The sequence below is a fragment of the Glycine max genome, chromosome 18, assembly GCF_000004515.6.
Source record: "Glycine max cultivar Williams 82 chromosome 18, Glycine_max_v4.0, whole genome shotgun sequence".
Classification (NCBI taxonomy): domain Eukaryota; kingdom Viridiplantae; phylum Streptophyta; class Magnoliopsida; order Fabales; family Fabaceae; genus Glycine; species Glycine max.
Window position 1 is genome coordinate 3,600,318 of NC_038254.2, and position 12,823 is coordinate 3,613,140.

Here is a 12,823-nt window from a genome sequence, read left to right on the forward strand (position 1 = left end):
ATAAGCACGTGATAGATAAGTGTAATTTGTTTTTTTTTTTTTTTGTTAAATCTGTTTTGCTCATAGCCATAGGCAATGAAATAGATTTAATTTGTTGTGTGTTTTAATGCTAAAATCATTGTTAAAGACATGAAACTGAATCTAAAATGTAAAAAAAGTAAATTTTAAACAAGTTTATAAAAATGAGACCCGATGCATCCGATCTAAACCAAACTAATTTGGTTTGGGTTTGGCAAATAAAATACAAGAACCTAAACCAACCTCATCCATGTACCTCAGATCTATTCCATCATCCTTAAGGACCATGAGAATCATATTCTCAATTAACTAGGAAGGTTTATGTACCTCAAATTTAATTATAGATGTTTTTATTATTAATCGTAAATATTTTATTTTATTATAGTAAATATGAATAAATTAAAGAAATAACACTTTTAAAATTGAAAAGGAAAATATGGAAATAATTTATTAAAATCAAGACACATCTTCTTTATTGATGTGATGTATCATAATTTAAAATTTAAAAAACATAGTCATATTAAGATTGATTAAGGTTACAATAACTTTAAAATTTAATAAATTTTAAAAATATATAATTAATTTGAAATAGTATATCAAATTTTAAAATTTAAATTAAATTGGAATTAAATTTAAAATGAATAAAAAATTTAAATATTTAATATAAGACACATCTTCATTTTGATTTTCTTATGGTAGGGGGAATGAGAAATCCCAACATAAGCTTCAAGTTATTGTGAATTACTTGGTCAATTCAGATTTATTTAGTTTGACTGATTATTTGCTTTTGTCGTTATTGAATTGGATAGTCTGGATGATGTTAGATCACTTATTAGTTATTATTATAACCAGTTGAAATTGAAATATAAACTAGGCACTGAAAATTAAGTTAAGCAACATAATTTGTGATAATCTAGCTAGGGACAAGGTATGTTATTTTGTGAAATATCAATGGAATCTTGATCTTGATTACTAAGGATTTGGGATTTTTAGTCGAAGAAAATATGTAGATCTACGGGAAGAATTGAATTTCAATTAACATGGCAAATTTGATGTTCAAGTTTATTTTTTAGAACTAAGGTCAGAAATATATATATATATATATATATATATATATATATATATAAACATAAGAACAGAGTTCAGTATATTTACCTATTGTATATCTTTTTAAGATTTGACCTGACTTATATATAAAAACTTGGGCTGACTTTAGAGCTTGTTTAAAAGCTTAAAATAATTTGACGTGACTTAAGTCTGATGTAAACTAAATCATAAATTTGTGTCGGATGACTTCACATATTTTCACTCCTATCTAAAACTTTGATTGAGATAAATCTTGGTTGCTTGAGTAAGGATTGAAAAGACTCATAATCTAACGTGTTGTGCATTGTGAAATTCTCTATTGACTTATTTTGATCTATCTCTTTTATCTCTATTATTTTACGTGTTGCCTTAGTTTAGTTGTAGAAATCGTAATGAAATTCATCACTAGCATTAAAGTTGAGTTTCAATATAACGATGAATTTGTAGCATTGCTACTTTGTACACAAATCACTTAGGACCACTCTTCACTCTCACTTTACATTGTGTGATTCAATGCACTTTGTTGAGTTTTTTATCAATCCATTGATATATCGATTTCCACTTGTATGATTTCTTTTAAAACTTCTTATTTTTTTAAGAAGGATAAAATATAATTTGGTCTTTGATAAATTAGTAAATTTTATTTTTGGGTTCTTAATAATTTATTTTTTGCATTAAATCTTTAATAAAACAAAAAAATTACTTTTGATCCTTAATATTTTGTTATAATAACTTATATTTTGTTGTATATAGTCTTATTGAAAAATACTTGATAGAGACTAATAACAAATGAACAAAATTTATTAGGGATAAAATATAATATTCGTTAACTTATCGTGGATAAAAATCATATATCAAAGACAAAAAATAATTTTTTTATTTTATTAGAAACTTAAATATAAATTATTTTTTTATTAGAGATCAAAAATAAAATTCACTAATTTGATAAAGATTTAAAATATATTTTAACCTTCTAAAAATAAATCCATGTTTATCACTATTAAGAAGTCCATTATTATTAAGCTTCCCCCTTATTCTTAGTTACAAAGAATGTTATTGTGCTAGTAAAAAGGATAAATAGAAAGTTGAAAGGAAAAGAGGTAAAGCAAAACCACTTTTTTATCTTTTCAATGTCAATAAAATGTGGAACCAGTTTTTAAAATTTCCCATTTAAAATATTTAATCATAATATATATATATATATATATATATATATATATATATATATATATATATTAAGATTAATAATATTAAAAAGTTGAGTTAAAATATAAATAAAATAAATCATAATTAAAAGAGAAAAAGATGAAATGAGAGGCCAATTTTTATTACCTTTCCTTGGCTATTTTGCTCTCCTTGACTTTTGGATGGTTAGGCTACTTTTGATCCTCAAAGTTTTGTCAATATATAATTTGCACAACATCATTCAACTCTTTTGCGCAATTCTTCTTCATTCAGCTAAATACAATTCCATTTAATGTCCAGATATTTTTTACTTGATTGATAACCTCCCCAATTTTGTTAATTATTATTATTGCCCCAAAGTGATTCTTATTTCACCATTTTAATTTGGATGTTACCAAAGTGATTCTTAATTTTTTCCTTCAGAATATACGTGCTCCATCTAGCTAGCTTCTCAAGTATGATATGATGCTATATTTCTTTGTAAAATTCTTGTCTTGAAATTAAACCACTCCTCTATAATTCTGAATGGCTAGCTCTTTAGGCCTCGATCAATTATATATATATATATATATATATATATATATATATATAATATTTTGAATGACAAGGTTACAACACAATGATTTGACAGAAACTTCTCTTCATTCCTTTCTGAATTAAGTTTTGTTCATGGAAACAGATTTCCTTTAGTCAGGCATATACATGCAGTCATGAATTGACATCGTTGGATGAAAATTGGATAGTTTAAATTTCAAATACATATTTTAAGACTAATTATTTATCAAGATATATAAAATATAAACTGTCAAATCTTCATCTATATATCAGTTCTAATTAGTTCACTGCGTGAATGCATTAAATCTCTAAATTGCAGGGAATTTGAGTCCCTTAATTTGTTCATTCATTCATTCTTTTGATATCAAAAAACCTGTTTAATTATTCTATTCTCATTGCATTTGTACTGGTTAAATTTCTTTCAAGAAAGTGGTTGATCTACTAATTAAAGATTGCCATTAAACTCACAAAACTCTTTTATTTCTTTGCTTCTTTCTCGATCGACATGCTTCCTTTTCTTTCACTTTGATATCTAGCTAATTGCACGAAAGTCTCCAACTCCCCACCACAAATTGCCTTGCAATTTTTCCTTCCACTGCATAATATCCCTTGCCACGCGTTTGCTTCTTTTTTTCTTTGTTTTCACACGTTGTTGCATATATATACATTAATAACAAGATGACACATTCTTGATTCTTCACCACAGTCCCTATAACCTGAGAATGAGCTCGACCTACAAGCTAGTTGAATGTTGTCTTCCCTGTTATATATTGACTCTCTCCTTTCTTTGCTTGACGCAATAATTCATTTTCCTTCATTGATCTTAGCTTTCTTTACGTGTTTAGTTTTAAAATTATTACAGTAATCAGTAATCACTACATATTTTATGTACTTTTTTTTAAGACATATTTTATGTGTACTATTTTTCATTATTTCTTATGACAATTTAAATATTAACTTAATGATTCATGATTTAATAATGATTTGAATATGTTTAAAATATCTCATAAGTGACTAAATTATATTTTAGATTCCTAATAAATATTTCTGTTTTTTTTAATTGTTATTATTATTTAAGTGATGACATATTATTTTATAAATTAATTTTTTTAATATTATTAATGATTGTGATGATGTCATATTGTGGGTTAGAGACTTAAAATAAAAGTTTTAATATATTAGAAATTTAAAATAATAAAAGTTTAATAGAAAAATAAAAAAAATTGATGATTAATGAGACCTTAGATGTATTTAAGTCTTTAATAATTATTTGGCACGTGGTTTTATGGTCTCTTTGATTTGTACGTAAACCTCAAATTTTTAGGAACGCCACTTGTAAACTGTAATTTACTTGGATTGTTGGACCTAATAATAAAGTTTACATTGCTCTCATGATTTTCTTCCCATGTAAAATGCCACAACTTTTACGGAATAGTGTATAACTGTATATTTATATTGAATTTGGCTAAGTATTTGAGTAGGGTTTGATATATATATATATGCTGAGAAAAAAAAAATGAAATAGGACAAGAGGAAAAGAAGACGAGAATTGGACGATTTAATCAAAATAAGTTTTCTATTTTCTTTCCCCTTCCTTTTTATTTCTCTTCATTGTTCTTCTGCAGTAATTTGCAGCTGCTACATCAGTTTCTTTCCCTGTGCCTCCTCTCACCAATAAATAAAATATTAAATACAAGAAAAAGGCTAAACAAATTTGTTCACGAACTCGTAAAACTTCCAAAAAAGAATCAACTTTATAGAACTATATAGGGCTTTTAATTTTATTTTTCTGATTGAATACATATATATATATATATATATATATATATATATATATATATATATATATAGTACAACACCTCTCTATTTCAGGAAAGATTACGAAGTTTGTCACATGTTACCGTGGGTTGTAATTAAACTAATTAAGCAAACTAGCTAGAGACAATAAGGGAACCAATGAAAATTAGGCTTGTCCTTTGCCATTCCAATCTGGTCTCCCTAATGTGAACTCCAAACTTGGGTTCTTGCACTCTAAATTTGATCCTGACAAACTGTTCTTGAGTTGGGTTGAATCACACTCCTGCTAAGGGAAACATGCAATCATTCATACATGAGGGATGATACATTAATAACAACAAATATAAGTATATAACCCATGCTAATTAGTACCTGAATTTGATGCCCTCCTGATATTTGTTGTGACTGGAAGATTGGGGGTCTGAAACCATCTACGTCATTAGAGTTATTTTGTTGCCATGTTTCTCTACTGCTGATCAAATTGATCATTAAGATCACAAGGACACAAGCAAGTAAAAAGAAATTGTATTAGTGCCATTAATGCTCCTATATATATATATATATATATATATACCAAACCGTCAGCTGCTAGAGTAAATAGTATATGTACTGATAATTTAAACGAGTTTCATACTGTTATTTAACTACAAATTAACATATATGTCTCACAAAAAAACAAACTATACATATCTTATAATGCATACTTATCATAATTATGAATGTCAATGCATTGCAAAACTACACTTTATGCGTGCTTTGTAATAAACTAGATGAATCTTCACCACAAGTTCAAACCACAAGCACTATGGAAAAGCTCATTAATTCACAAAAAATGCTCCTTGAGCATCTGAGCTTGGAGGGCAGGGAATACAGATGTTTTTGGCATATTAATTTAAGGACAAACATGGTTGGTAGGAGTGGAAATTTCTATTCTGGTCGAAGAAGCAATATACATCATATGTCCCAACTGAATTGCAACAAGACCATAGCATTCAAATCATGGTGGTGCAATAGAAAAACGAGAAAACACTTGGATTTAAGTAGCTCAAGGCTTTTAGGTTGAATCCACTATATATATATATATTGTGTTGGTGCATTATGTGTTTTTGTCTTGGACTATATTTATTCCAGAAGAGATAATCTTATTCAATTAGGGAACATTCACAGTAATTAGTAAGACTAATTCCAGTAGAATATTTTTTTTCATAGACTCACATCTTAAGACCAGTTCAAGAAGAATCAGATATCAACTATCCGTTGTTACTCTCCATTGATTGTCTTGTGAAACATATCATGTATCTTTTTGGCTCATTTTAACTCTTAATCCTAAGAGCCAGAAATACTTTAATGAATTACATATAAAAATATCAAAATCATAACTGACCAAGCAACAGCATAGCAGATTAAGAGCCAACACACAAGAGAATAAAAAATTAAGATATTTGTTGTCTAATCATTGTCACGAAATATCTTCCATATATTTAAGTTTGTGCTCGAAATATTGTTACTTTTTATCAGACGTAGTTAAGATATCAAGACCCTGGAGGAGCAAACTAATTTAGCTTCTATAAGCTATTAGTTCTGGACATATAAAATTTCAAAGATAGGATCGCACATATAATTTCAATGAAGAAAGAATCGCAGCACGTACAGAAATTTGAAAGTGTCTTATATTTTGTGATCCACAAAAAGAAAAGAAAAATAGATTTAATTATTATAAGCTATGAAAATTTATTTTTTGCCCTTTTATGAAATTATTTTTGACCTGATATGCATGTATAGTCTTCTATTTTTATTAACCAGTGATTTAGTGATAAATGTATGTATAAATATGTGATATATCAATATAAACATAAAAATTTTAGTCGTTAAATTACTTTTCTTTGTGTGTGAATAGATATATTGCATTCAAAGAGAATTAATTAAAAAAACCTAAGCCTACATATTCCAATTATGATAAAAGCTGTCTATTCAATATTCACACACACTATATATATATATGTGTGTATATGTATATAAAAGTAACAAAGGACTCATTGCGATGTGGTCAGGCAAGGCACATGCTAACTGCCAGTCATACGTACAATAGAACTCCATTATTCTAATTTACGATTATCAGCCTTTTGCTTCCATCAAAGCTGACATTTCTTTAATGAAATTTTAAAACCATTAGTTTAAGCTAGCTTACTAATTCAACCGTACGACAAACAGAAGTGGTGTTAGTCTAAAGTTTAGTAAATCCAGAAGCAGAGAGAGAGAGAGAGAGACCTCTCAATTTTTAGAAGGTCATGGTTATGATGAAGGTATAACTAGACGCATAACGTCAAAAGTAGTAAACAACTTGAAAGATTTTTATATGGAAGAACACCTTCTCCCCTCCCCAAAAAACAAAAGGTTACATGCTATCTTTACTTGCAAGAGAGGCAATTCATCCCCTCGTAGTAGTATAAATCTATCTTTTACTCTTTTTTGGGGGAAAAAATAAATACTTAAGTATGCACATGCATGTATTTATATGTGTATGAATGTTTCCATTGTTATGTTAATCACTTAGTTGTATATTTTGATATAATTTGGGCAATGGGTAGTTGCATGAGAATCCATCCAGCATTTTCTGTCTCAATCTTCAAGATAAAAGCAAAGAAATGCCATTTCAAGTGAACTTAAGAAGAATACGCACATTTCCCCACACTATATATATGAGATATTTCAAAATACATTGTTAATCATTAGTAATGTAATCTTGAAGGAAGACATACTCAATACGGAGGATTTAACCATTTGTGTTTTATGCATTCTATTCTATGCTAAGAATAGAAATCTATAGCATGAGGAGAATAACAATCATAATTTTTACAATATTCAATATAATTAAGATCAAATATGCATTGAGAGTCGTTATTAGTAGGTAGTAATAGGACACACACACATACACTTCTAAAGGGAGAAAAGAGAGGGGGCAAAAAGAAAAGCGAATGAGAAGCCTCGGGTTGCTTTCATTTTATCCTAATTAACGTTGGATTATGATGTCTTGTAGCTTTCTTTTGACATTGGCTACATATCTAAGGAGAAAAAAAATTAACTAATGTACAAAGATATATAAAGGAAGCAAAAGCGAGAAAGAAGAAAATCAAACACAAGTAGTAAAGCAAAAGCTGCCACAAGAACCCTTTTTATTCTTCATAAAAAAGAGTGTAATGGTTGGACGTGCGTTGATTTCTAGGAGATACCATGCAAAAGCAAAAGCAAATCAATCAACGCAGTGTCCCAAAACAAACATTAAAAATTTATGTCAATATAAAAGCACACAAAACATATGAAACAATTTTATATACATACTCTAAAAAGAGAAAGAGGAATTTATAATGGTATAATGTTACCTTGAAGAGTTACTCCATAGAGTGTTGTTGCCTGAAGAGTAGTCCATATCTTGTTGCAGTGGTCGATCAGAAAGGCTTCTTTGGTCTGAAAATTGACGCATTCCACCACTGCTTCCCATTGGAGACATGTCATCTTCTCCTGATCCATCTGAAAGGCCTACAACAATAACAATGACACAAAATTAATATTAAATATATGTATGTATATATGCATGCATGCACGCATCTTCATAAATTTTATATGATTTTTCTTGAAGTAATGGGCAAGTCTTGTTGATATCTTATATATATCTTAGTGAAAAAAAGCCTTAATTAGAAAGGTTTGCATATATACATGTGTAAGGTTAATAAAGGTTATATATATATATATATATAATACTTGGCCCGGTAAAAAAAAAAGACAGCAGCAGTAAAAAAATGTCCGAAAAGAACAAGGTATGGCATTTTCATTTATATATAGTTTTACATATGAACGAAATGAAATTAGCGTAAGAAAAAAAAAAGACAAGACTATATATGCTCAAAAAAGGAAAAAAACGGTTGAAGGTTGAGCAATATGAATTACCTGAAGAAGCAGCAGGCTTGTCAGTGGTCTTAACAGTTCGATACATCTGGGAAGTAGAAATCACATAAACAAGGCATTTTATTAATTTACAAAGGCATTTTCATTTCCACACTTTTAAAGAGAACTACAACAAGTACACACGTATAATATAATATAGTTATTCTTTTTTATGAAATAAATTATAAAGAAAAATAAATAAAATAGATGGTGATTCCCATTTAGATCCCCTTCAACATTGTCTCTCTCCCTCTCCCTCTTATGTTATAGCCTCTGGATTGTCTGTGGTTTCCTCATTAATCACGAGGTTTTGATGTTTGATAAGGTGGTAATGAGAGGTGTATTATTGGTAAATGAATATTACTTTTGTCTATTCTTTCTTTCTCTCTCTTTCTAGCTATAAGCAGAAGCTGTGTGTGTCTGATTTGTTTCAGACGATAAAGCCTCCTACTAAGCTCACATATACAGTCTTTAAATTCATCCACTCCCACATTCACTGCTTTCTTCATCGGCTAATGTGCCTCTTAGACACCAAAACAAACACAAGAGAAAGAGAGAGAAACTGAACATTGCATACCTGCAAATGGCTTTTGACATGAGCTAATGTGAGATCCTTCACATCCATGAGCTCAAGAACTGACTTTGGTGTAGCTCCTAAAATTCATCAGCTAAATAAGATTAGCCAAAAAGCCTAAAAGAGGAAAAGAAAGAAGAAGAAGAAGAAGAAAAAAACCTACCCAACAGTCTAATGCACATTCTTTCATTACAAGAAAAGAAGATATTATATGGCAAGTGAAACTAAAGTCAAAAGTTTTATAAATAAAAAATAAAAATTATATAGTATTTTTAAAAAGAAGGGACTGGAATTTGAAAGGAAAGAAGAAACAGTGGAAAAAAGTTAGGGGGAAAAAAAGATAAGTAATTTATCTTTAATTACTTTCATGGCCACCAAGAAGCTCCACAGCATGGACAAATCGAGCGTGGAGTGTGCTTGTCCACCGCATTCTCGGTGCTCTCATGCTCCTCTTTGCTGGCAACTTTGGCAAAAACCTTGATCTCATCAACCCTGCAGAGGTCTCATGAGAGGGTCCAAGTCCAACCCCATAGTGTGGTGATGATGAGTGATGGTGGTGCAATGGATGATGAGATTTGAAAGCCTCCCCGGAAATTCCATTAAACCTTGTGGCCGTGGCAGCCCTATACGCCGCGGCAGCAGCGGCGAAGTAGGGTGCAGCTGGAGAAGAAGAAGAAGACGAAGAAGAACACAGAGGGGAACAAGAAGAGGACAAAGAGGGATATGTTGGCATGTGATGATATAAACACATTTTGGCATGATGATCCTTGTTGTCTCTTGAATGTTCCGAGGGCAAGAAAGGGAATGAACGGTTGTGATACACCGGAATCCCCTTGATTGGCCTCAATCCTTCTGATGACACATCAAGCAAAGAAACCCCATAATTTATGTGACTCATGTGATTGGAGGAACTTGTAGTAGTGCTTGTCGTTGTTGTTGCTCTTGAAGCATTAGAATGGTGTTGAAGATGATGGAAATGAGCCTGTTGGGTTTGATAATAAGGGTTATTGTTGATGTTGTTGTTGTGGTGTGGTAGTGGTTCTTCAGGAACTCCTCCTCCTCTTCCTCCTCCAACACTGAAATTCCTTCCCAAAGAAAGCTCAATGTGAGCTTGTGAAGGGAAATTTGTGCTTGTTGAATTGCGTGCCTCATAATTGATGCCACCACCACCACCAGATGTGTTGTTGTTGTTGCAAATCGAAGAAGAGGAAAAGGAAGTGCTTGGTGGACTTATGTGAAGGGAAAGATCAGGTGTAGAAGTTGAAGTAGGTTCAATGAAAATCCCTTCCAAGGGCATCTTTTTTAGAAGGGGTATATAGCTTGATGGTTACAGAGTATATATGAGATATAGAGAGAGAGAGAGAGAAAGAGGGTGCTTCTCTTTTCCTTTATAAAAACCAGATTTTGAGATTAAAGTGCAATATTCACAGCAAGGGAACTATGTAACAATCCTTTTGTTTTGTTCTTCTTCAGTGCCCTTCAAACACATAGTGAAATCAATTTTTATTTTTTTTCTCTCCTCTATTTTTCCTTTGCTCTTTTTAGGCTTTCCCCGGGAAAGAATCTGGAAAGCTAAAACTCTTGCTATCTGAGAAGAAAACTTTGTGCTTTTGAAAGAACCAAAAAAAAAAAAGAATGATAATAATAATTATTATAAGAGAATTGAAGAAGATTGTACAAGAGAGAGAAAGCTAAGAAGAAAAAGGAAGAATGAATGATAGCAATCTTTAGTAAACAAAAACAGACATACTCAAGAGAAAGCGGAAGAGAGTGTGAAGAGAGAGAGAGAGAGAGGAGGCAGTGACGTTCACCTAACAGTGGAGAGATGAGAAGGGAAATTAATTTAATTTAATTTATTTTATAAATAAATGGAAGCAGAAAGAAAATGGAAAAGAATTCCAGAAAGGCATAGAAAAGAAAAACAGGTGGATTTGCGTTTTGTTTTCCTCGAGAGTATATCTTGGAAAATGACACTAGTGAGACGTATGATACACAAACATTATTATTTTTTAAGTGTTTTAATTATTTTTAAATATTTAAGACAAATGCTAAGGTACGGATAGAAGAATCTAAAGTAAAAATATTTTTATTAAAAAAATAATGTTATTTATGATTTTTTTATAATTTTATAATAAATATTTTCTTTTAATTTCTTAATATGTTATTAGCAGAAGATTTATTATTTTTTTACAAATGAGACATCAGAGGATAAGAAGACTACATATGCGGAATTTTCTTAATTAAATACATATTACAGGCGCAACAATCCAAGCTCAATTTGAGATAGACGTGATGAAGATGCATATTTGTGGTTGGTTTAGATGAAAGAAACCCCAAATTTCATAAACACGTGGTCTTGAGTTTAATAATATGCATTTCATGTGTGATTGTGAAAAAATAAATAAAATTAAAATTATAGGGAAGTCTGCGTTTTGACTTTACTGTTTCTCATTAATAGTGTTGAAAATTTTACTTTGAGTGGTTTGTCCCATATTAATTAAGAAAGGGTTGAATAAAAAATATATAAGAGATGTCATCCATATACTTAATATCTTACGGTTTTTAATAGAGATATGGTATATGATTTTTTGGTAACCCTTGTTATTAGCTTGTTAATTCTTTCATATGCTTCCTCAAACTCTTCAATAATTAGTATCGGAGTCTAATTAGTTAGGTTAGTCAAGTAGTGTGTGAGGACTCCAACAAATTGAATAAGGAAATCCCTAAAAAAAATAGTGACAAAATGATTTATATGTAATCTTTAAAAAATTCATCACTAAAATTTTGTAACCCAAGAATTAGTGAGGGAAAGTAATTTTAATTTGTCACTATTTTTTTTATTCAGTAGCTAAGTAAATATTTTTAAAAATAAAAAAAGAGATAGATGAAGTAATAAAAGTTTATGCCTTGATCTTCATTATCGTAAAATAATATTTGATGAAACCGCACCAGTGATATCAAATGTACACAGCTAACAGTAAAAAGTACAAGCAATCTCAGTCCGAGCCCAAACCCACAGCTGGCTACTGTATATTTATGCTCATAACTGCACATAAATATAAAGTAACCAAAAGTATAAAAAACACAATATACATTTCTCATTTTGTATATTATGAAATAAAAATTTGATTGCATTTAGCAACGAATTAATAAATTGTATGATTATTTCATAAAAAAATTAACATTTTTATTAAATTAATTATAATTTTAAAATAAGTCCTTTTTTATGATATCAGCACCGTTTACGAGAAGCTATTAAAACAATCCAATTATGAAAAAAAATTAAAATTATTTTTTTATAAAAATATATCAACTCAAGTCATTAAAAAAATGTTGGGGTAAAAACTAAGTTTGATGAAAAAATCACTCCAAACTAAAAAAAATAAAATTTAACTGCTATATATATATGTTAGATTTTAATTAAAAATATATTTCATTTTTTCTTTAATATAAGATATTGTTTTGAAACTTTTTTATCTTTATTTATAAGATTTTTTTAATTGTTCTTTATAATTATTTTTTGGATTTTGTTAATCAATGTCTTTATCACATTGATTAAGAAACTAAAAAAAATATTTATTATGAAAATTATTGAAGAAAAAAAAAATTATAGACCATATAATTTTGTGCATTTCAATAAAATCTTTCTCGTTTTAGTTTCTTAAT

The 12,823-nt window shown here is 29.4% G+C and overlaps 1 protein-coding gene across 4 annotated transcripts; it reads right to left on the reverse strand.

Moving 5' to 3' along the window:
- Window positions 1-4,706: 4,706 nt before the first annotated feature.
- On the reverse strand, window positions 4,707-10,987 carry LOC100815360 (transcription repressor KAN1). 4 transcript variants are annotated; one of them, XM_006601961.3, is made up of 6 exons: window positions 9,521-10,987; window positions 9,161-9,237; window positions 8,587-8,632; window positions 8,022-8,178; window positions 5,014-5,110; window positions 4,707-4,927 (listed from the first exon to the last, which is right to left on the reverse strand). In XM_006601961.3, exons 1-6 carry the CDS (start codon window positions 10,452-10,454, stop codon window positions 4,808-4,810), a joined length of 1,431 nt encoding a protein of 476 aa, XP_006602024.1. In that variant the 5' UTR covers window positions 10,455-10,987; the 3' UTR covers window positions 4,707-4,807. The 4 variants fall into 4 exon arrangements, with proteins under 4 accessions (XP_006602024.1, XP_006602022.1, XP_006602023.1 ...); XM_006601959.3 differs by having other exon boundaries at window positions 5,014-5,113; XM_006601960.3 differs by having other exon boundaries at window positions 4,707-4,924; window positions 5,014-5,113; window positions 9,521-10,986.
- Window positions 10,988-12,823: the final 1,836 nt, after the last annotated feature.

What these genes read in the sequence shown, in the direction of transcription:
- LOC100815360 (XM_006601959.3), bottom strand. Translation starts at nt 10,454, where the DNA reads ATGCCCTTGGAAGGGATTTTCATTGAACCTACTTCAACTTCTACACCT. An exon ending in GCTTCTTGGTGGCCATGAAA is followed by an intron (nt 9,238 to 9,520) that starts GTAATTAAAGAT and finishes GATGAATTTTAG; the next exon opens with GAGCTACACCAAAGTCAGTT. An exon ending in CAAGCCTGCTGCTTCTTCAG is followed by an intron (nt 8,179 to 8,586) that starts GTAATTCATATT and finishes TTATTGTTGTAG; the next exon opens with GCCTTTCAGATGGATCAGGA.